At 43.9% G+C, this 24,947-nt stretch overlaps 1 protein-coding gene across 2 annotated transcripts in view; it reads left to right on the top strand.

The window, feature by feature from the left end:
* The first annotated feature begins 1,560 nt into the window (after positions 1–1,560).
* Positions 1,561–24,947, top strand: part of PDK3 (pyruvate dehydrogenase kinase 3) — a 57,600-nt gene continuing 34,213 nt past the window's right edge. Inside the window, exon 1 of one of the 2 annotated variants that reach the window (XM_037512597.2) lies at positions 1,561–1,881. In XM_037512597.2, the coding sequence (XP_037368494.1) occupies positions 1,776–1,881 (106 nt within the window). In that variant the 5' untranslated portion in view covers positions 1,561–1,775. The remainder of the gene's footprint in view (positions 1,882–24,947) is intronic. The other variant, XM_037512598.2, reaches the window with a different exon arrangement.

The raw sequence follows: 24,947 nt of genomic DNA, 5'->3' as shown, positions 1-24,947 counted from the left end.
GACCAAAGGAGTGGTTTCCAGTTACACTTACCTTTCCTGAGAGAACATTCTACCTTTTAGTTGATGTGTACCCACTGCCAGAAATAAAATCGGGTTTGGTGGAAAGGGTAATCAAGCAGAGCTTCATATATTCACATACATGAAGCAGGAAGTTGCCTCTTGGAACGGAAAGTTCCCTCGGTGTGGGCTTGCCCACAGTAGCAGCCACGGCTACCTTGACCCCCTTCACAAACAATAAAGTCTATGATAGACGGGGTGACAAGCTCCTGCATACAAAGTGTTTAAAACCTTACCGTTCCTGCAATTCGGGGCTCAGACTTTTGGGAGCTATCCCACTGGGCCCGCGGGTGTGACAATTCAATCTCCTGCTCTCCACCTCTCTGAGTGCCGCCTGATTTCTCAGGGAAATTGCCATAACATTAGGAAATCGTCATTTCCTATAGTGAGCTCCGAGTTCAAGTTTAGTCTTACAAAGAATGCCCAACACACGTCGTGTAGCAGAGACTTCGCCCAAAGCAGTGGTGCTGGTTTGGTGAAGCTGAAGAGTTGGGGAGCTGCCCTGTGGTGGAGGTGGTGTTGAGGGGGCAGGAAAGATAGTGCCAGTGACCTTAAATTTGATCCTATCCAACGGTAATGGTGGTGGGGGCATGCGGCAGAGTCGTGACTTTATAATTCATCTTGTGCAAAGGTGTTGGCCCCGATGGGTGAAAAGAGGTCGTGAGGGCCTCCCCGGTGGCGCAGCGGTTGAGCGCTGGGCTGCGAAGCTGCCCACAGCCTCTGCAGCGCGGGTTCGATCCCAGCTGGCTGGTGAGAATCCCACATGACGAAGCAGACCTCTCCTGTTTCGCCCGCTGTTCCCTTTAGCAGAGTATTTTGTCACTCTGCCTGTTCTGTTCCCCGCTCTGGCTCTGGTGAATTCTCTCACCCTCCCGTGCTTCTGACTGTACCCAGTGCTTGTATAAACAAATAAATCTTTAAAAAAAAAAAAAAAGAGGTCGCGAAATAGATTCAGGATCCTAACAGTCCTGTCTGAAGGTGTTCATAAGAGTGGAGGTGGGCGGGCGTGCGGGGCACAAAACAGTAACATTGCAATCCTGCCAAAATTGGGGGGTGGGGGGGCGAAACCAGCCAACAGTTAAATGGTAAATAGAATATGAAAGTGCAAGTGGCAAGATGGTACCAACACCCTGAGATCGCGGGTCAGTCTATCCCGGAGAGCTTCCCGGAAGAGGTGTCTTCCCTTGAGTAGGGGCCTTGAGCGTCGCTCAGCAGGGATTCTGGGCGTGGGGCTCGGGCCTCCTCCCAGTCCCCGGACACCTTCGCCACCTTTCGGCCGCGGCCGACCCAGCCCGCGCGGGGGGCGGGGGGGGGCGTGGCCGGCCGGCGGCGTCCCAGGGGCCGGGGCTGGGGGGGCCGGCGGGGGGAAGTGCCCGCGTCCGCGCGGGGCGACACCGGCCGCGAGAAAACCCCGGCGGCGGCGGCGGCCAATCGGCGGCCTGCGCGTGCGGCCGCGCGCCCCCCGCGCCCCCCGCGCCCCGCGTACGTGCGGCGGCTGGCTCCGCCCACCGGGGCGGGGCCCGGGAAAGCCGCGGGCGGCCGGCAGCGGCGACCCGGGACCAGCGGCGGCTCCGGAGGCGGCGGCGGCACCCGCGGCGCCGAGGCCCAGGCGGAGGCCGGGTGCGCGCTCGGCGGACGTGCCGGATCCGCGCGGCTCGGCTGCGCCGGCCCCGCGGCCGCCCGGGCGTCGGAGCTGGTGTGTGCGCGGCCCGGCCAGGATGCGGCTGTTCCGGTGGCTGCTGAAGCAGCCGGTGCCCAAACAGATCGAGCGCTACTCGCGCTTCTCGCCGTCGCCGCTCTCCATCAAGCAGTTCCTGGACTTCGGTGAGTGCGGAGCCGCGGGCCCCGCGGTCGCCACGGCCCCGGGTCGCGGGGCCGACGCCTTCCGGGCCTGTCGCCGCCGCCGCGGGTCTCCGCTGCGAGGCAGAGTCCGTGGGAACCGCGGGCGGAGCTCGGGAGGTCCGGGGGTTCGAATTTCGGGGCAGAGAGGGGCCGGGCCTGGCACCCACCCGCCGGCGGGGGGCTTACCCGGAGACACTGAAACCGTATCCGGATCCTCATCTCGGCCGGGACTCCTGAGACCCGCCAGGGCTGGCCTCACCTCCACTTGACGCAGAGCTCACCTTCCTTCAAAGTTCGGAGGAGACTGGGGGTGGCTTTTTACCGGTGTTGTTTGTGGACGATCGTTTCGTCGGGGCCGGGGCTGTTTAGAAACACCTCGAGGTGGGGTCATTTAGGCAGCGGCGTCTTACTCCTTTTCTGCTCGAGGCGCTTCTGTGCGGCCGAGCGCAGGACTCGAACTGTCGTCTTTGTAGTCTGGTAAAGGAGTTAGAGGCCTGGACTGCTGGCGCCTGAGCACCGGGGGGCGGGGGGAGGTGGGGGAAGGGTGCAGGGGGCGCAGCGCTCCGACGGGTGGGCCCCCAGCGTCCCAGCAGGCTCTGAGCCCGCGGGCCTCTCGCGCCTCACCTTTCGCCCCCCCACCTTCTCCCTCGTCGGGTGGGCTGGTGGACAGGTTCCGTGGATGGAGGTGGGGGGCAGATCCCCGGACCCCCAACCTGCTCGAGGCCTGCGATGGAACTCGATTCCACCACCTGCTGTGGAGCTGATCGCGCTCCCCCCAGCGGTGCGGTTTCAACGCCGAATCCTGGCAGTTGGGGAATGCGAAGGCGCTGGCGGTGAAACGCCCGAAAGTGAGAAGTGCGCATCCAGGTGTCGGCATCCCTGAAGGAAAAGAAAATGGAGCGGCGAAGACGTCCAGGCGCTCAAGGGAAAGAGGCGCCTGTTCATTTCATCATTTTGGTGTAAAATGACAAGGGGTGGTGTCAGGTGGGCAGACAAAGTTCGGGGAAGACCGAGATGCCAAATTTGATAGTGTCGGTGGGAAGGGAGGAAGGAGTAGGTTGAAACGCTAAGACCACATGAAAATTTAAGATCGGTTGGTCAGAAAACGATGACGAAACTCAGAGTTCTATGGCATGTGGATTTTTTGCATCGTAAACTTCACTCCCTTAAGCTTTGGGCTAGTTTTGGCTAGTTTTACTTTCTACCATCGCTCGCCACTTGTTAGAATTTTAGACGTTAGAAGCAGCTCCTTAGTTTAGGAAGAAAATATTTAGAAAGAAAATGTCGCCATTGCTATAAATAGCATGTTTTTCATCTCTTATTTATGCTTTGGGAAGATTCTGAAGACATCAGCCTTTCATAAACTGAGCCAGGTTAAGGTTAATTACAAGAGAAGGACCCAAATGCATCCAGAGTCTTCCAGTTCTTACCACGCTCAAAGTTGAAGTAATAGTTTTAATGACTTGGTTAAATTTCAGTGGATGTATTTCTATAGCAGCGCGTATCTACCCATGTTAATAGGTGTCTGGGCATGGATGTTATTCGAGTAGGAAAACCACAGCGCAGATGGTGTTTTCATGGAAAACCCATGGGACTGGTATCTGGAAGTAAATGTTCTCATTCTTCCTCTGCCACTAGCTCATGAGTGTGGCCTTGGCTGAGTGACTAAACCTCACTGGGGTCATTTTCCTCACTAATAAAATGTGTGGATCATAGCAGGTCACCTCTAAAGCACACCTCGAAAAACTGGGTGAATAATTTCAAAGGAAAAGGGTGAGCTTTTCAAAATGATCAAGTCTTTTGATAAAGATCCCCTATCTAGGGCTTCTGACCTATCTTGGGGGGAGAGGGAGGAATACACTAATGTAAATAATGCAAGAAGCCGAATAATTGAAGTCTTTTCCTTATAAGGAAGCTCATCAAGGAGCTATATATCACTGTAGTGGACTTTGCTAGAAACTATAAGCCTGGTTTGTAATATCCAGAGATGAATCAGATAGCAGGCAGCCTGTTTTAATGACATGCCAATTAACAGAAGCAGGTCCTTACACAAAGGCCATCTCTCCTTCTACCTTAGTTCTCAGTTCTCTCTCTCTCTCTCTCTCTCTCTCTCTCTCTCAGCTCTATTTGGGCAGTGAAGTGGGGGTTGGAGACATTAGAATGGCTGTGGGGATATTTTTAACGTGAGGAGGAAGAAGAGTAGGGGGCTCTATACCCCCAACGGTTTGGAGAAAACTGCAGGAGAGGGCCACCTCAAATGCTTAAGGGGCCAGATGGGGAGCTGCAAATGACTGCAAGAAGCCAACCAGCTGGGGTCTATGGCAGTGCCCCAGGTATGTGCCACCTCGGGAGAGGCAGCTGATTGGTACCAATTTACTGTTTTAAAAGACCAGTGGCTTAAACAAAATGGACGCCTAGAGCCTCTTGACTCATGGGTTGCCATTTTGTGAACTGTATGACTCTCTTGGCTACTTTAGAAATGAGCTGTAAGTTTTTGGCTAGATTAACTAGACAGGGGCCAGAGAAAGAATATACATGGAATTTCATGTTTTATAGTGTCTTAGAATGATGTCAACAAATAAATTGTAGTTCCTGTAGCCATTGAACTTAGCTTTATTAGACTCGTGTGTGTATCCACACTGGTAAATAAGGAGATTGTCTTGCTTAAGAATGAATTGTTTCTCAATGGGGACAGGTCATTGTTGGGGGGGATGTGGTGCTGTGCATTGTGGCAGCAGCTTTCCTTTGCCCCTGCCCACCTAGTGCCAGTAGCAACTTCCACCCACATCCCATTTGTGAGGCCTAGACATGTCCTCTGGGGGAGCAAAATCACCCTCTGTTCAAGACCTCTGATGTAAAGCATTTTAGACCAGCAGTTTTCATGCTGGGCCCTTCTCCCCAAACATCTAATATAAATAGTCTGGGGGTGGGGTGCAGGGCATTGGTATTTTTAGAAGATCCCCAGGTTGTTCCAAAGCATAACCAGAGTTCTTGAAACTCCCTCTGATTAGACCTTCTGCACCTCGAGTGCTATCTATCCCCTTTTCATTGGTGTGCTGTGTCCTGCCATGCCCTTTAAAAGAATAAAAGTTTCCTGAACTCAGTCTTTACTTGAAGTAAGGCCTTCACACAGCTAGCAAGTGTAGAAGGTATCGCAAGTGTCCTGTGTGGATTGTGAGTTTATATTGGTAGTAGTGCATTCTAAATGGTGGGGGTTGTTTGAGATTTTCTTTTTGGTAGAAGATTATATTCATATGATTCCAAATTCAAAAGGTACAAAAAGACATAGAAAAGTCAGCTTTCTGCTTTTGTCCACTTTGCCTCCCTGTCTTTGGCATACATGGCAGTTTGTTAAATACCTTTGCCTATACCTTTTTAAATTTAATATCTTAGAAAACTTTCCATATCTGTATCTGCAGAACTTCCTTTTACTTTTTTTATCACTTCCAAGGATTAGCCCATTAGCAAACTCCCTGTTGATGGCAAGTAGGTTGTTTGCAATCTTTGCTGCGTGCGACAACTAGAGCTGCAGTGAATTGCTGCATGCATTATTTCATGCACGTGTGAGTGTGTATATAGGACAGGTTTCTAAACATGAGGATCACTTCATCAAAGGGTATATGCACTTGAAATTTTGGTAAACATTGCCAGATTGCTTTCCATAGGTTGATCTGTTTACCTTCTCACTAGAAGTTTGAGCGTGCCAATTTTCCTCATACTTTGTCACACTGTTGTCAAACTTATTAATTGAAGAATGGTATCTAGATAGGATTTTTTTTCTCCTTGAGTAAACTTTTTTTTTAAGATTTTGGTTATTTTGAAATTTTAACCATATACAGACGTATATGGAACATAATGTGATGTTAGTCTCTAAATGTTTGCAGACTGTTAGATTTTTCTTATCAATGTCATACTTGTTTCACCAAAAAAAAAGTGTTCTCTTTCTATGCCAAGAACAATTCATCTTTCAAATTATATATTCTTTTTTTTTCTTTCTTTCTTTTTTTTTTTGTGGGACCCTCGCTGGTGGCCGGGAACGAACTGGCGCTGCAGAGGCTGCGGGCACCAGGGGTTCAACTGCTGCGCCACCAGGGGAGGCCCTCAAATTACATATTCTTTAAAGATTTCATGGATTCCCCACCACCACCACCACCAAACCTTTTAAACCTAGTGAGTTAGAGGGACTATTGCTTTTTGACAGCTTTCTCTATTCTTTGGCATTGATCTGCATCGATTTTTTTGTTCTGGAGTGTGTTTTGATACATTTCTAGAGACTATTACTCCAGTCATGAAGATTTTGAAGTCATTTTGCATAACTAACATTGTAGTCTCTTTTCAGTCTTAATTTTCTCTGTCTCTGCCCCCTTTCTTTCTTTTGTATTTGTTTTCCTGCCCCCTTTATTATATTAGATGGTGATTTATTTGATTGGACTCTTATTTAATGAGTTGTTTTCTAGTTAATTAATGTCCACCTTGACTTTATTAATTCCCTCTGATTTGTTGGGGTTTATTTTATTTGTTCTTTTTGAATTGGGTACTTATTTTCTTTCTGTTTTGTTGTTTATCTCTATTTAATATTTTTTTTTTATAGAGGCATGTTTTTATTTATTTATTTATTATATTTGTTTGTTTGTTTTGTTTATACATGCACTGGGTACAGTCAGAAGCGCGGGAGGGTGAGAGAATTCACCAGAGCCAGAGCGGGGAGCAGAACAGGCAGAAGGACCGAAGCACACTGCTGAGGGGAGCAGCGGGTGGCAGGAGAGGTCTGCGCACCATGTGGGATCCTCTTCCGGGGCCGGGGAGCAGCCGGGGATCGAACCGGCGCCACGGAGGCTGTGGGCAGCTTCGCAACCCAGCGCTCAACCGCTGCGCCACCGGGGAGGCCCCTGTTTATCTCTATTTAAAGCTATAGTTATCCCTCTGAATACTGCTTTAGCTGCTGGTGTGTATAATATTTGAACCTGCCCACCCTGTGAACTAAGAGTTATTTGAGTTTTTTTAATTGCCTGTGTAGCTACATCCCATATTTTTTTAAATTAAAAAAATTATTTTTGAAGATTTTATTTATTTATACAAGAACCAGGGTACAGGCCAGATGTACGGGAGGGTGAGAGGATTCACCAGAGACAGAGCGGGGAACAGAATAGGCAGACTGAAGAAATACACTGAAGGGGAGCAGCAGGTGAGACAGGAGAGGTCTGCTGTGCCATGTAGGTTTCTCCCCGGCTGGCCAGGATCGAACCCGCGCTGCAGAGGCTACGGACAGCTTCACAGTGCGATGCTCAACCACCTGTGCCACCAGAGAGGCCCAAATTTTTTAATAAATTAATTTTTTTATTTTTTACATCATTGTTCATTTTTAAACATTATTTGCTTCCCCCCCCACCTCAGGTGTAGTCCACATAGAGTTTCCTTCACCAATGCACCCGTGCACCATCACCACAGTCCCCTGTGCTCCTCCCTCCCTCCCTTTGATCCCTTTCCCTCCTCCTCCCCTGCAGGATGTCTCTGATTTATAATTGTTTTTGCTTGATACATCCCATATTTTGATTCATGTTTAGTTTTGTTGCACTGTGAGCAGGGAATGTTGTCACCATTATTATTTCTTTAATTTATTGACATTTACATTGTGTTCCAATATGTGGTCATTTCCTGTGAATATTTTTTAGGCAACCAACAGCAGTGACTATTCATTTCTCAGGTTACAGTTTGCTGTACCAGAGCTACCATATTAATTATGTTATTTAAGTTTTCTACACCTCTACTTTTTTGATGTGTCATTGTCTGAGAGAAGTTAGTCTCCTAATAATATGATTCTATTTCTCCATATATGTCCTATAGTTTTTGCTTTATGCCTATTAATGATATGTTTGTGGCTTAGATAGTAACCATCATGTCCTCCTTGTGAGATATACCCTTTACCCAGTGTGTCCTTTTACTAGTTTAGTGTTGTAGCCCTGACCTCAATTTATTTAATATTGAGATCTAGATCCCTGTTTTCCTTCTGGTTACATTTTCCAGTATAGCATGGCCATCCTTTAATTCTTCCGTCTTTCTGAATAACTTTGTTTTAAATACTGTCTGGAAATGCAGTATAAAGTTGGGTGCAGTTTTGAGTCAGACTTTCCCTTTTATGTGGTAGTTTAACTTATCTGTATGTATTGAAATGGCATCTCTCATCTCTAGTAATAAACATCTGTAACTCTCTTTGATGAGTTTCTATTTGTAATACTGTGATTTTCCTTCCACATTCTAGCTTTGTTTGTTTTTTTTTTTTTTTAAGATTTATTTATTTATTTATACAAACACTGGATACAGTCAGAAGCGCAGGATGGTGAGAGAATTCACCAGAGCCAGAGCGGGAAACAGAGCAGGCAGACTGACGAAATACACTACTGAGGGGAGCAGCGGGCGTGGCAGGAGAGGGCTGCGCGCCATGTGGGACCCTCGCCAGTAACTGGGGTTTGAACTGGTGCTGCAGCGGCTGCGGGCAGCTTCGCAGCCCAGTGCTCAACCACTGTGCCACAAGGGGAGACCCTATATTTGCTTTGTTTAATCACATTCCTTTTAATAATTAGGCTTGCATTTTTGGTTGTAGTGGTTATCTTTATCATGAATCCTCACTTCTGCACATTCTTTGTCCAGTATGGTCGCCACTAGTCACATGTACATTTTGAACCCTTGAAGGGTTCAAACTGAGTTGATTTAACTAAAGTTAAAATTCATAGTTAATTGAAAACTTCTAAGTATGTTTAGAACAATTTGGATATGAGACTGTACCTTGTCAACTATAAATTTGATGGAATCTAACTATAGATCAATTATTTCTGATAGAAATTTGGTTTCTAATCTGAGATATGCTGAGAGCCTACGACACTGGATTTTAAGACTTTATTAAATAGTAAAATCTCTCACTATATCTTTGTGTTGATTACATGTTGAAATGATAATATTTTGGGTATGTTGGATTAAATACAATAATATCAAAAATTTTACCTCTTTCCTTTTATGTTAAAGTGACTGCTGGAAAATTTTAAATTACATTTCTATTGGACAGTGCAGCTTCAGATCGTATTTATTAATTCCTTATTAGGAATAATAGAAACATTGCATCATAATGTCCAGAATAAAATGTATTGATTTTAGTGCCTAATGCAACTTTTACATATCTTGTGTCATTATTTTTTCCCTATAAACCTGTTACTCTCAGGATTTGGGGACCAATGTATTGTCTTTGAATGGCAGTTAATGTTATGGTGGTTCACTCTTATACTTGCAAAAGTTTGAATTCTGTCTTAAGTAGCTATGAATGAAAAGTTCTCTATGATAGAAGAAAAGGAGACCTTGAACTGTCATGACACAAATTTTAGATAGACCCTCCTGAATCTTGAATGAATTCATAGGAAATGGTTCACATTGTCATTTGGAGATGCTTTTCATCTTCAGCCTCACTTTGTCCGATTCTGGTTCCTTCATCAACACTTTATCACCTCCCCACAGACTTGCTTCCTCTTGGCTTTATTTCCCAGTTCCTTTGCACTTGTCCTTTGCGCAGCTGCACTTGTATTAATCTACTGGCACCTCCTTTTATTTCATTTTGTTCTAAACTGTTTCCCCAGAGGGCAGTGCTCTCCTCTTCTTTGTAGCCTCTCCCAGCTTCCTCAGCTGTCTGCTCTCTGCTCAGAGTGGGTGAGCCATAAATGGTGATTACTGACTCCAAGGAAAGGTTATTAAACAATATGTCACTTCGGTCAGTTGTTAGAGAAGTTTAAGCTTCCACATCGTCCCCACATTTAAATATAGCATCTCCCAAATAAAACCACCAGAAAGCAGGTTGTCTGACAACTCTGCCTTCTTTTCAGAGGAGATTTCTACTGTAGTCACACCTCACACCTGTTTAGGGAACCTTGGAGCCTTTGGCGATTAAAGGCAGAGGCCTGCTTTGATGATTCTTGAGGCTTAGGGGCCAGCTGCCTCTTCTTTTCCTTTAGAAAGTATTTTAAGGTTCTGGTACCCACTGAGAAGTGGACTTTGGTTCCAAATGACTGGTCTTCGAAATGCCTTGGTTTTTTAAAGTTGTTTTGCTCCTTGAAGCCTCATTACCACTGGGGAGGACAGTGATTTTCTTTCTGGAGAAGATGAAGAAGGTTTTGTTTCCGTTTAAAATTGTATTAGGAAAAGGGCAAAACGGTCATATTCTGTTTCTGAGTGTGTTGATTTTGTACCTTTATATACGTGTACATGACGCACCTTTTCTGGAAGCAGTTTTTTTTTTTTTTTTTTTTTTTTCCTGTGAGGAGTTGCCACTCTTTAGACTGCTTGTTTGGAGACAGAAGCCAACTTTCCAGAATTGAAGAGGGAAGAACACACTTTAATTTAGGGTAAAAATAATCTAACTTGGCCTAATGCATTTTGGTCAGTGTTTAAATTTACAGAAAGAATTGGCCTTCTGAGCCATAATGATCTGAGAGGATGGATTTCAGCATTACGTGGTCTGTCAGGCTCTGGGAACTAATGGTGTAGCTCGGCTTTATTGTCTTTGCAGTTCTGTGTATTTTTGAAGGGGAGACACAGCCCCACTTACTGATATCTTAATGACTGAGTGGTTTCTTCCCATTAAATTTTGGAAAATTGATCACTCTTGGCAAGGCTTCGGAAACCTTGATTTGGTTACTGGATGGAATCAGAAAATACCATGGCTTTTCCTTTTCCATTATATTCCGTTGGCATTCAGTTATTTTACTTCTGCGACAATCTGGTTTCAGAGCTGAGCAAATCCTTTTATTTTAGGAAAACCTTAGTCTAAGGTAGGTTGTCAACCTGTGGTCTGATGATCTGCCACCTGTTTATTTTCTTTTAATTAACAGACCGTTTTTCAGAGTAGTTTAGGTTCACAGAAAAATTGGGCAGAATGTGCAGGGAACTCCCATAACTGTCTTCCCCCCTGTAAGGGCAGGAATGGACACAGTGCAGGTTTTCTAGATCCAGCAGATCGGGTAAAGGAGGTGTCAGAATCCTCAGTGGCTTTTTGCAGGTTTTTATTGGGATTACCACGTACACAGCAGGCAGGGGTGCTGGGGGGCCGGGAGGCTGGCAGGCCTCCCAGCCCCCAGCAAGTCTTCACTCTATCTGGGCTCTCCGGCGTTCTTTCGGCTTCTACTTCTCTTGCTTCTCTCTCGGCTTCTCTTTCGGCTTCTACTGGTGTCCCCGTGATGCCGCCCTTAAAAACCCAGTTGAATCCCATCTACCTATGCCCACACCCTACTCCAGGTGCCCGCCATCAGGCATGCATTCAGGACTACAGGGTTCTGTCATCTATCCTAATGGCAAGAGGGCAGAAAAGCCTGATACCTTTTACCTTACCCTACACCCCCAAACACAACTTTCCCCACCATCAGCTTTCACAAGTGTGGAACATTTGTTACAACTGAACCAACAATGACTGGTCATTATCCTACAGAGCCCATAGTTAACTCCAGACTTCCCTCTTAGTGTTGTACATGCTGCGAGTCTTGACCACACTTGTTTTTGTAAATAAAGTTTTATTGAAACACAGCTGCACCCATTGGTTACATATCATCTGTGCCTTCTTCTGTTCCACAACAGCAGAGTTGAGTAGTTGCTCAGAGACTGGCCCACAAAGCCAAACATATTTGCAGTCTGGCCCCTTACAGAAAGTTTGTGATCTCTAGCCTGTGATGATTTGGATCCCTTTTGAAGAAGCACACACTGATTGCTCTTAATTTGTATTTAGATGTGATAAAGCTGTTTCTCCTGTATGGCTGGTAACTGTAAACCTTGGTTGTCTGCATTGATTTCGAGGTAGCAAAGACCTTTCCAGGTAATCATACCTACAGGGTATGTGCCCTGAGTGGAATTACCTGGTGAAAGGCTTTGGGGGATTTTCTAGCTTATACTGCAGGGCTGTCAGCAAAGTTTAAGTGTACCAGTTTCTCCACAGCCTGCCAAAATGAGGTTTTATGATTTTAATTGTATAACCATTAAGATGGAAGATGAAAGTTCTATTTTTTCCCCCTTGTGGGTTTATTGTCTACATTTTGTTGTGTATAAAGTGGTCTTAACCATTTAGTAACTGGATTCTGGAATTTTTATCATTTGTATGAATTCTTTGTGTCTATTCAGCATAGTAAGCTACTGTGCTGTGTAAGTATTGTTTCCCATTGTTCTTCTTATATTTGGGAAAGTAATTATCAAAATATACAATTAAAGGCATTTGGAAAGACTATCTCCTATAATTCATTCATTTTTTTGTGATAGCCTCACAGCTTTTGCCCATGTATTTACTTGTGTTAATACTGAGTATTGGTTTTCTTTATATTCAGTGCATAGTCTGAGTTTTTTTATAGTCAGTCATTTACAGTGCTTTTATCATAGTCAGACTTAACCACTTATGGCAGTTTGTAAATTGTTACTGAATCTCTCTGGAATTTATTGCCATTTCTAACTGGACTTTTGTGGCTAAGTCAGTTTTGTTCTGTTCTCTGTCGAGTTGCACAGCAATCTTTACCAAGACCCCAAATCTTTCTCTGTTGTTTCTGTTTTATCACATAGTAAGTTCATAGACTAGTTTATATCTGTGGATTCTATTAGGTCTGATTTCTTAAAAAAAAGATTTATTTATGCATACAAGAGCTGGAGTACAAGGCCAGAGGTGTGGGGGGTGAGAGGATTCACCAGAGACAGAATGGGGAGCAGAACAGGTGCATTGACTGAAATCCACTGCTGAGGGGAGCAGTGGGCGAAGCAGGAGAGGTCTGCTGCGCCATGTGGGTCAGCATCCTGGCTGGGAATTGAACTCGTGCTGCAGTGGCTGCTGATAGCTTGATAGCACTGAGACTTCACTGCTGTACTACCAGGGAGGCCCCCAATTTTTCTGAGTTTAACTAAATATCATATGTCAGCCTTTGTCTTGTAATTTGTGTTGAAATTTGATGAGGGCGGTTCCTTACTTATTACCCTAGAATTTTACAAATTCTTGTTGTTCTTGCCATTTATTCTTCTTTGGAAATTAGTTAACATAATAGAAAATGTGCTTAGGGGGCTGTGGGTGGGTTTCCTGGCATCACTAAAACTAGCCTGAAAGCAGTTAGCCCATTTCACCATTATGGCAGAAGGGGCCAGCCTGCCTCTTTACTCCCCTCCAGGAAGGCAGAGTTGGGCTTGATTGTGACCAGGGTAGGTGTCCTTCATATCCCACAAGGATATGTGGTTATAAGTTGATGGTAGATTATTTCCCTAAGAATTCCCCCAGGCAGTCATGAGTTTATTTTTATTCTTAGACTTGATCTGCGATTCCACTGGAGCAAATGAGTGCTGCCAGTGTTGTTTTCTTTCTTACCTGGAAGTCAGTATGTAATAGTTTTAGTGTTGGGAATACATCAGTATCTCTAACGTTTTCTCAAAGCATGAAGTTAAATATTTCCCTGTGTATTATTGGCCATAAAATTAGTGGAGCCCTTTGAAAATTACATCTTTCCCCAACAAATTATTCATTTCATACACCAGAGCTACTTAGGATTCTCTCTGAACCTTTCTTTGAATCTCTTCCAGAAGAGTATGTTTCCTTCAGCTCAGAGCCAGATATCAATACCTGACTGTGAACTTTCCACACGTTTCATTTATTTCTTCTCCTGCTCCTGAAATTAAATAGAAAGGAAATGGTAATTGCTGTATTGCTGTTCCTATACTTGTCAGGTAATGTGCTCAAGTGAGCACTTCATTTCTAATAAGCCCTTAAGCTTCTTGCTCACAGTGAGTCCCCCCTTTCTCTGAAATCTGCCCTCCTCACACTGGGCACTGCTTTGATTAGTGCTCTGGACAACTTCCCGTGTCATCTCTGGCTGGCACATTCCTAGTCCTGCTTCTAAAATCTGAGCGTGGCTGCAGTAAAGCTGTTCAAGAGGGAAAATGAAAATGGACTCTATAGAAACCAAAGAAGACTCAATAGGCATCGCCGAGTCCTTGCCAACAGTTGGTATAAAATATGGTATTGCTCAGTTATCACACTAGTCATGTGTTTTACAGATTAGGGAACAGAGATTCAGAATAGGTAAGAAAGTGACCTGCTCATCTTACTGGCCTCCTGTAGCCGAGAAAGTAGGTAAAGGGTTGGGGTGGCTCAGGAACTAAGCAAAGTGGAGGAGAGGATGGCAGGTGCAGCGGCACCTTGTGAAGCCACCACATCCTGCAGCTCTGCCCTTTCCTCATGTGAGTGTGCAGCGAGTTTTACCTTCCCCATTTACGATCACCTAAAAGAGAAAGAAAAAGGTAGTTGATGACGCTGACAAGTCTCCTGAGACTATGAGGATGTTCGCGGTCAGTTTCCTGCAAGACTGAAAGTAAACTCAAATGTGAAAACAAAGACTAACAGTAGAGGGGTAAATGGGAAAGCTTCGGGTGCTTAATCACCTCTGACTGAGCCTGTGGCACTCTTTGATTGCCGTTTTCTGTGATTAGACACTGGTCAGTGCTTCTTGGTCCTGGCTGCTCCTGAGGGTCACCTGGGAGCACCTCAAACTAGTGATACCAGCCCCCCCCATCCCCCGCCCCATACAAGCCAGTTAATTCAATCCTGCGGCTCTGGTATAGGCACTGGTATTTTTCAGTTGTCCAGGTGATTGTAAATGTGCTTCCAGCGTTAAGAAGCAAAGAAGTGTTGGATCTGCTACAATTTTTGCTCAAGCCCAAAGCTATGAACCACTTCAGGGGTAGTCTGTGGAATGGTTCAGGAGCCCCTCAGCATTAGCTGAAATTTTTGATTGGGAAGAACACATGCATTTATATGTGCTAGCCAAACTTTATGACTCCTGTGAGTTTGTGGCATGATTTCCTGTGTCCCTACCTCTCCCCTGGAGGCTTGCGTGATAGGACTGCTTTCTGGGAATGTGTGAGGTGCTAACCCGATTTTCCTTCATCCAAAGTGTTCTTGGAGGCTCTCTGGATAGAGAACACAAGTGTAAATGTGTGTACTCTCTTTCTGAATTTCTACCTCCGTTCTCCTTGTCTGCTTATTCCTAGCAGGGCCCTCTCTAGATTTGTCCTAGAATTTGTATGATGAGGCCAGGTGCAGGATAAATAACTTTAAAGGGTAGAGAGATACAAACCAAAGCCTTATCCTCTTAGATTCATTCAGTGGGAGGTTTTGCTCAGAGCTGACCTGGCTAACCTCTCCCCAGTTTCATGCCTGGGAAGTAGAAGTCCCGAGTAACAGAGAGACTGCCCAGACCATCCACGAGCTGTTGATAGAACATCGTGGCTGCTTCTTCCAGAGTGGACCAAAAGGTATTCTTTCTTGGAGGGAAGGGGACTTGCTCTCTTCCAGACACAATAGTAGGCAGATTAGCTTACATTCTCACCACATGCAGTTGAAGTGGTTGTTTCGAGTTCTTGGATGAAGATGCTACTTAGATGATTTAAGTATCCTGCCTAAGCAAGGATGGGGTAAAAACCACAGTTAAAGTTTGGGTAGGTTGACCTTTTATTTTATATTTTTTAAAGATTTATTTATTTATTTATACAAGCACTGGGTACAGTCAGAAGCGTGGAAGGGAGAGAGAGAGAATCTAAGAGAGAGAATTCACCGGAGCCAGAGCGGGAAACTGAACAGGCAGACTGACGAAATACACTGCTGAGGGGAGCAGCGGGCGTGGCAGGAGAGGTCTGTTGCGCCATGTGGGACCCTCACCTGTGGCGGGGGATTGAACCGGTGCTGCAGAGGCTGCAGGCAGCTTTGCAGCCCAGCGCTCAACCGCTGCACCACCCGGGAAGCCCTGACCTTTTATTTTTTATCTGTTTTTTACTGGCAAAGGTGAGCACTTTATTCAAGGCTACTATAGTAGTGACTCCCTGAAAATTTTTTAGTTGAGGTTTTATTTAGGGTATGGCTTAGAGAAAGTTCTTGAACTGAGTGGGGTGGTGGTACAGCATGTCCATTTTCAACATTCCTGTGATTTTTTTTTTTCATAATTGGCCAACCATGGTTTAGTGTGGTCATTGCTTATGTGTTTTTATTTGCTATTGTTCTTGTTGTTTTGATGTTTACATAGAAGGTTTATTTTTATTAAAATAATTTCAACTTAATATTCATGATATTTTGGGCAAGTTTAAGTGATTCAACTTAAGCTTAAACACGACTCTTCGTCTTTTCTGATTTGGTCACTATGTAAAAAAAAACCTAGCATTAAAATAAAATTTGGATTTATTATTTCATGATTCAAACTTTGTAAAATTCTTATGCTGGTAATAGACCTTGTGAATTGTTATTGTTTCCATAAAGGTTTTTTTTAAAGATTTATTTATTGCTATTGAAGTACCATTGTTTTACATCCTTGCCAGTGTCTTGCCAAAATACAGTCTCCCCCCTCAGGTGTGGTTACCATGGCTCTCCCACCAGTGCGGCCCCTGTGCTCCTCCACCATAATTCTCCTCCACTGTGCCGACTGAGCTTTTAAACCTGTGCTCTCTTCACCCAACACCATATACCATATCATTTAACTTACCCCAACCATTGCCCCAATGCAATTCTTTTTTTTTTTTTTTTTTTGTGGGACCCTCGCCGACGGCGGGAATGAACCGGAGGCTGCGGGCAGAGGCTGTGGGCAGCCTTGCAGCCCAGTGTTCAACCGCTGTGCCACCAGGGGAGCCCCCCCCCCTATGCAATTCTTTATAGCAAGCGGAGTTTCTATTTAGTAACGCTGAGGTTTTGTCTCCATTTGTTCTGTTAGGCCATCGAGAAATTGCATAATCTAATATTCATTTACTCTTGTTTCCCAACTATCAGACAGATACCCATTTCATTTACTTACACTAAAGGCAGTTTTTATTCTGAGAATCACCACCATTTGTTAGTCTGCCTGCTGTCTTCGGGAATCTGGACACAGTCTGTGTAGACATGCACTCACCCTGATTTCTGGTGCTTACGGCAGCATGAGTTTGGGCGGATCACTTAATCCCACTGTGTTTTAGTGCACTTATCTGCAAAATAGAAATGATAGCATCTAATCATCGACTTGTTACACAGATGACATTGAGATTGTGCAGTGCAGGCATGGCACATGGTCGGTGCCAGTAGATGCTGGTTATGCTTTTATTATGGCAAGTTAGTGACACAGCATTTCTTGGATGAAGTCAGCTTCCTGCTAAGAATAAAAACATAGGTAGCTCTTAACCTTGACTGTTAATTATCTTAGTTGTTGGCTGAAGGTCCTAGCTATATAAGCTGATCATTTTCCAAGAAACACAGCATTTTCAGTTCAGCCTGTGCTTTGCAAGTGAGTGCCTTTGGGTCCTCTTCATCCACGGTAATAGTTAACTTGACATTTTGCCTCAATTTAACCTAGAAGAGTACAGTGTGACCTTAACTATTCCTGCTTCCATGACAACAAGACATCCTGTAATTCATCAGTCCACCAGCAGGACGGATCTTAAAACCCTCCCACCTCCCAAAGAGTTATGTTGATGCAGACCTGTGGGTGGCTAGCTGGCCAAAGCTCTCCTTGTGATGTCGGGTCTGGGCCCATTTGTGCCGTTTCTCTCCGCTCTGATCCGGTACACCCTATTGACAGTCACTGACATTTTATTGTCACCTTCCTACCTACCTTTTGGCACTGCTTTTCTGAACACTAAAGTTTCGACTACCTTTAACCAAATATATAGAATGAAGTGATCTATGAATAAGAGGAATTTGCCATTACCGGCAAATGTTGCTGTGACCCCCTGAATTTTGGGGGAAGAGTAAGTTTATGCTGAAATTTAACTAGATATTTTGATTGTCAGTTCTAGCCAGAAAATATTTATTAAACATTTGCGATGTACCCAGTGTCATGATGGTGGACTCTTCAGCTTGCTAAAGAATCCTGGGACCCACGGAGTGTAGGACTCAGTGACGGGGGCCATGGTGGTAGGTTACCCAGGCAGAGGGCAGAAATTGTGGGCCCATGAGGAAGCCATTTACAACTGGCTTTGGTCTTACTTGGCATACAGAGGAGCAGATTTCTCACTCATTTGTTCATAGGAAAAATATTCATAAAGGGTATACAAACAGGGCCTCCCCTGGTGGCGCAGGCGGTTGAGCGCCGCGCTGTGAAGCTGTCCCCAGCCTTTGCAGCCCCAGTTCGATCCTGGCCGGCCGGGGAGGGTCCACATGGCGCGGCAGACCTCTTCTGTCTCGCCCGCTGCTCCCCTCAGCAGTGTATTTCGGTCAGTCTGCCTGTTCTGTTCCCCGCTCTGTCTCTGGTGAATCCTCTTACCTTCCCGCACATCTAGCCTGCACCCCAGTTCTTGAATAAATAAATAAATCTTTAAAAAAAAAAGAGTATACAAACAGGATTTCTGAAGAGAGAGGATCAAAGCACTAGTGGGCCCTACTTACTTTCCTTCAGTGCCGCCACAGATGTCCTGCAGGGAAGGATGCAGTACCCCTTGCCTGCCTTATTGGAGAACCCTGTCATGAGGACATTTTCTGATGTTGATGCTGGACATCAACACCCTTAAGGCTCTGAAGTTTAGTGGGGGGGGGGAGGGACAAAGGGACATGAGGGATGGTGGTGGGGGAAAAACAAAATGGGGAAAAAAGAATATTTTGCACTTATTACACATTGAAATGATAATGTTTTAGATATACTGACTAAAACCAAGTATATTATTAAAATCACCTTCACCTATTTCTCATCATGTTTTTTACATTTATTCTTAGCCAAAAGGCTGAGAAGCAATCTCATTAAATTTAAAATTGAGTGAGGGGAATTTGCATTAAATTTTTACTGGATAGCAGGAGATTAGCTAATATTATTAGCCAATGTTAAATTTCCTCATTTTGACAACAGTAACTTGGTGGTGTAAGAAAATGTCCTTATTTTTAGAAAATACTGAAGTATTTAAGTATTCAACTTACTCTCAGATGGTCCCTCCTCAAAAAGGAATGCTGTCTCAATCACTTTGTACCCTCTTTTCCCATAAAAAACAACAAAAACCATTCCCTGAAGGTACCATGACTTCAGGCCCTGTTTGGAAGGTCTATGTATGGTAGCGTGTTCTGTGTGAGAGTTGTGTATTTTGAAAAGAATGACTCCAGTAGATTAAAAAAGTAATAATAGAGTGACTCTAGAGCCATTCCTTAAAAATAGAAGACCTTCTTTCTTGAAGACTGCTTTTGTTTGTAGAAACATTCTTTTAATGACTGTATTTCTCCATGTAAATATATAGATTGTAATTTATTTTACTCTTCCCTACATGTTCACTATTTAGCTTGTTTACAAGGTCCCTCTCAATCCTTTTATTTGGAAAAATTTCAGCCCTTAGGATAAGTTGCAAGAATGGTAGCATTCACACCCATGCCTGGCACCTACAGTCACCAGTTCCTGCCATATCTGCTTTTTTCTCTCTTTCCCCTCCTTTTCCTCTCTACTTACACTGTTTTAGCAGAACCACTTGAGAGTAAGTTAACAGACATTGCAACTCTTCACTCCTAGGTATTTAAGAGTGTGCATATATATGTATATTCTAAGCATAAGAATATTCTTACAAGCTATATATAGTGATATAGGCCTGTAACTATGAGATAGTTATCACACTTGGGGGATTTACAATGGATAGCATAATAAAACTGAATATTCAAATTTCAATGTGACTGATGATTCCTATGTTGGACAGCTCAGTTCTAGAACATACTCAAAAGGTACTGTGGTCATGGAGGCCACCCATGTTAAGTACATGTTAAGCCCCAGGAGAGTCTTCACCTCAATAATACAGTACCAATGATAATGGGTGGGAGTGACAGGTAAGGCTGCCTGGGTGAAAATAGGAGAATGAACTGGAAATTTAACAAATAGAAGGACCATCCTCCACCCTGCCCATCCGAATGTTAGTAGGCAAGCAGTTCCACCTAGGCAAAATAAATGGCAAAAAGGGGGTTCTTTTCTGAAGATACTGAATGAACTAAGGAAAATTAGGGAAGATGATGTAGCGTTAGGATGTCACCAAAAAGCCCTGTGTAATCAGGTTTTGGGGATGTTTAGTTCATCTGTAGACTGCCTCACTCTCAAACATGACTGAACAAGTAAGTATCACCAGACATCTGAGAGGAGCCCACAGCGAGAAAGAGAGAAACTAAGATAAAAGGCCAAAAAATGACCTCAGAGGAAACAAATTAAGCAGTAGAAGAATGCTTTAAAATTTGATTTGAGAAATAAATCATCTTTTACAGCTCCTCAAGAACATCTTAGGGCAGAATGCATTTTCCCAAGATGGCTGTGATGATGCTTTTCTGTGATGTGTTCTTGCCAGCCCTCCATCAAAAGGGGGAGTCTAACCCCCTTCCCCTGGAGTCTGGACAGGCTTTAGCTGATTAGATGTATTGAGTACTGCAGAAGGGGGCTACCTGTGTGAGGCTGGGTCATAAAAGGCCATGCAGCTTCCTCCTTGTTCACCAAAGCCATGGAAGAATTCTACTAACCTGGACCTCCCTGGTGGCGGCACAAGGGGTTAAGACACAACCTATGGAGCTGTCAGCAGCCACTGCAACATGAGTTCAATCCCCGGCCAGGGAGCTGCCCACATGGCACAGCAGACCTCTCATGGCTTACCCGCTGCTCCCCTCAGCTGTGTATTTCAGTCAGTTTACCTGTTCTGTTCCCCGCTCTGTCGCTGGTGAATCCTCACACCCCCCGCACCTCTGACTTGTACCCCAATTCTTGTATGCATAAATAAATAAATCTTAAAAAAAAAGAATCCTACTGACTCAAGACTACCATGCTGTGAGGAAGCTCACAGGGAGGCCACCTGACATTGCTCTGGTAGGCAGTCCTTCTCAATGGTAGGTAATCATGGTTGGCAGTCCTAGTCAAGAAGTAATCTACCCAAGGACCAGACTTGTGAGTGTGGAGTCCTCAGATGCTTCCAGCCCCTGGTTTAGTTCCCCACACCCAGCCATTGAGTTTTCCCAGCTGAGGTGCCAGACAAGTCATCCCTCCTGTGTCCTACTGAATTCCTAACCCATAGCATCTGTAAGCATCAAAAATTAGATATTGGGCTAAAAGAAGTAGCATAATGTTTGGGTGTTGTTGAGGCATTGAACTTGATAGGGAATGAGTTGTGTCTCAGTTCCCTGCTCTTTGGCTCTGATATTTCTGGCCCACTGCTAGTAAAAATAACCAAAGCACAGACTGGCCTCCATATCCACTAGGTATATTGATTTCTTTTTATATTCAGGAATAAGTTCCCCAAACAAAGGAAGCTGTTTAACTTCTTGGGCAGCATAATATTACTCTGGACATGGAATAAAACAATCCTTTTAAAAGTATAAATGACGCTTTTTTTAAAAAAGGGATTCTTTGGAAGGACATTTGTCATCATTTGGTAGCTCTCCATTTAGATTTCAGGTTGTTTCTTCTGAAGGGACTATTTAAGTAATCATTGTTTAGCCCTGGCAAATCCAAGAATTAAATAATTTAGATTCTAAAATTCAGTGTTTCCAAAAGATCAAAATTTTGCAAATATAGCTGGAGAAAAATCAAAGAGCTGCCCCTAAAATACTATTTTCTCAGTTATATTTTACCCGTTTTAACATGGTTAATGGTCAAAGTGATTTGCTAACTCAATTATTTAATTGACAGTATGTGGAAAAAGCAGTGTGTTAAGAATGAGCTGATCATTTTGTTGATTTTGGTGCTTTGCTATTAATTTTTCCATTTTTACTCTTTTCCACTCCCCGGTTCCATTACCACCATTCCCAAACCACCCTAGCCAAGCGCTAAAGCTGAAATGTGGACAAAGATAGACTTCAAGTAATTCAGGCAGACACTCCATATTTGGGGGGGGGCATGTGCTTTGGTTTAATTAAAAGGTACACTATCTGGTCATTTCATTAACCGAAGAAATAATGATTTTTCTGCTTCCTATAAATTAATCAAAAAGAGGATTAAAGATTCACCGAGATACAGGGTACTATGGAAACCAGGTACAAAGCATTGCAAGTCAAACTCTTGCTCTCAGAAGGCCGGTCAAATGCTCCTTTCCTATCAGTTACTGTGACCGGGAAGGCTGCACACATTCAATTGAAGGTCATTTGTATTTCTGTGTCCAGTTATCCTATCTCTTGGTGAATGGAAAGCTATATGCACCCTTTCTAGAGAAATCATACCTTTTGCCAATGTTGTAATTGTCTCCAGCTTCTCAGTCAGAGGGCGACGTATGAAAACCAAACAGAAAGGAGAATTGAAAGCTCATCAAAGTAGGAAGAAAAACTGAAGAAATGCACCCGAGTATATTTAAGCCAGTGACTAATTTTTGTTCACTAACTCAGAATTTTCCATGCTTTCCCACCCCCTTTGTTGTCTTCTGAACTGTTACTAGGGAAAATTGTAAGTGGTAAATTTGAATAAGATGAAGTATATAGAGAAATGAAGAATAAAAATAGAAAATCAAAATTAAGGAATGCAGAGACCAAATAAGTGCAGAAAATAAGAAGTCAAATAACTGGAAAATACTCAATATGCCAGAAGACTTCTTAAAAAAAAAAAAAAGGACCTTTTTGAGAATACATTAAGTTAAAACCCTTTTTGGTAGGCTTACTAAAAAAAAAAAAAAAAAGATTGTTGGAACCCTTTGATTTAAACTGAGTAGCCAGCATTAATACATAGGATAAAATACTTTGAACTTATATGAGAAAACCACAGAAAGGTTAAAAAAATCAAGCATTTCATATTTATTTTTAGGTTCACTAATTAACTAAAAAAGTCTTATCCCCCTGTTAAGCTGATATATAATTAAGGTATCTGAGTACAAAGAATTTGTCTCTAAAGCTAAATTAGAATGTAGGAGGCAAAATCTGAGATTTTTCAGGTATTCTTTTTTTTTTTTTTTTTTTAAATACAAACTTCTGAAAGCAGGCTCCTTTCAGTAAGCGACTGAGCAGCTGCCATAGGCGAGCCCCTGGAATCAGTGCCACGGGGAATAGAGAGACGAAGTTTCTTTCCGCATGAGTTTATAATCCAAGAAGGCTAGAATAAATGCTTCCTCAATTTGTTTATCTTAGACCTTGACTAGTTAGCTGAGTTTTCTGGTTCTTGCAGAGTTGACCAATGGAAGCATTAAGGCTTTTATTTTAAAATAAATAAGAGTGAGTGGTACGGATACCGAGAATACTTTAATCCTTTTTAATCCTTTTTTAATTATGTAGAATCACCAAATGAGCAAGGAAACCACACTGAACCAGAATGCAGTCTCGCTCTTAGGGCTTAGCAAGTCTCAGACTATTTGATCTGGCACCCAGGGCCTCGGGCACTTTATCATCTTTGGCACCATTAGTGATTGTGGTTTAATCAACCCCCACTTCTAAATTTTAAGAACTTGTTAATGTTCAGTGTTAAGCACCTTTTAACCCTCACCACAACCTCTACGAGATAAGATAGGTGCTGTTCTTATTTTATAGATGGCTATGCAGAGGCCTTTCGGAAGCTTGTGGATGCCCGAGTTGAGATCCAAGTCCACCCAGTCTGGCCGGCACCTAACCTTGTCCTGATTGTTCTGCCGGATGGCAGCCTTTTATCCGAATTATGAAGCCCAAAAAGCTAAAAAAAAAATTGAAGTTCTATTTTCATGTTTTTGATGCCAGAATTCATTCCGTGGCAAAACCCGACCTGAACTGACCTGGGGGGGGGGCGGGCGGGTGGCCTCGATCCTGCTCAGTGTAGATGCTCGCAGAGTCCGTGCAGCTGTGTTGTGTCTCTGACGGGCCCTGGTTTCCAATGGGCGTAGTTTTAACCTTCTTTGGAGTCCAAAGACCTTACATTCTGAAACTGTCTACCCCATGGGCTTCCAGAACAGAAATAGGCCTGACCCTTGCCAAGCACTGCCCCCCTTCATCCTACTCTGGACTTTTAATTTGCCGCCCCTAATGTGCTGTGGATGTGCAGATTTAAGCATCTAAACTTGCATTACCCCAAAGCTCAGCCCGCTTTTAAAAATCCAAGTTCAGGACCTCCCCGGTGGCGCAGCGGTTGAGCGCTGGGCTGCGAAGCTTCCCGCAGCCTTTGCAGCGCCGGTTTGATTCCCGGCTGCCGGCAAGGGTCCCACATGGCGCGCCCGCTGCTCCCCTCAGCAGTGTACTTCGGTCCTTCTGCCTGTTCTGCTCCCCGCTCTGGCTCTGGTGAATTCTCTCACCCTCCCGCGCTTCTGACTGTGTACCCAGTGCTTGTATAAATAAATAAATAAATAAATCTTTAAAAAAAATCCAAGTTCATATTGATACTCCTAGTTCCATTTCAGCACCAGGGAATTCTTCCTCTTCTTCCCCACTGCCTAGCTTCCTTCTCCCACAGGGAGAATCTCAACATTCCTTTGGTGCTTTTTTGTTTTTTTTTAATGTCCTTTCTGTGTAACTAGGTTACAAAGTAATTGTCCTGGAGCTGAAAATGGAGCTGTACACTTGAGCTTAGATGATAGGGCCTCCATTTTATGATGAGATCGGCTATGGTTTGTTTTCAGAATCTCAGCATTTTAAGAATGTTTCAAATGAGCATAAATAATTAGTTCAAACATTGTATTTACACTTCAAACTATATATTTAACAATGTGCTTAAATGAAATGGGAAATTCTAAAAAAGAAAATAACAGCATTTTTAGTGGATGGAGACAATTCGTCTGTATAAATGCTGGGTGTACAGCACGTTTGAGGAATGATGTGTATCATGGGGTGCTAAATGCTCAGTGTTTTGGATGTTCATCATCTAAAGCCAAGTGAATGTGCACAGAGCAGAGGTGGGAAGGGCCCTAGTGGGGTGGTGCACCCCTTCTTCCTTACTTTGGAGTACTTGCTGTAGGAGGAAAGTGAAAGATGGAATCCTCAAACAGTTAAAGGCCTTCCGTGTACTCATTTAGAATGAGGGGGGTGAGGAAAATGGAGAAGGGGGCCAGGGGTCAGTGGAGGAAGAAAGTTTATGCAGATAACTTTCAAAAGGTAGGTCCTTTTATTTCCAATCCTTTTCAGTAGGAAAGGAGAGGAAAAGAACTAGAACTTGGCTGGAAAT

Source organism: Talpa occidentalis, unplaced genomic scaffold (assembly GCF_014898055.3).
Source record: "Talpa occidentalis isolate TD23 unplaced genomic scaffold, MPIMG_talOcc4v2.1 talOcc4.15, whole genome shotgun sequence".
Taxonomy (NCBI): domain Eukaryota; kingdom Metazoa; phylum Chordata; class Mammalia; order Eulipotyphla; family Talpidae; genus Talpa; species Talpa occidentalis.
This window is presented reverse-complemented; position numbering and strand designations above follow the sequence as displayed.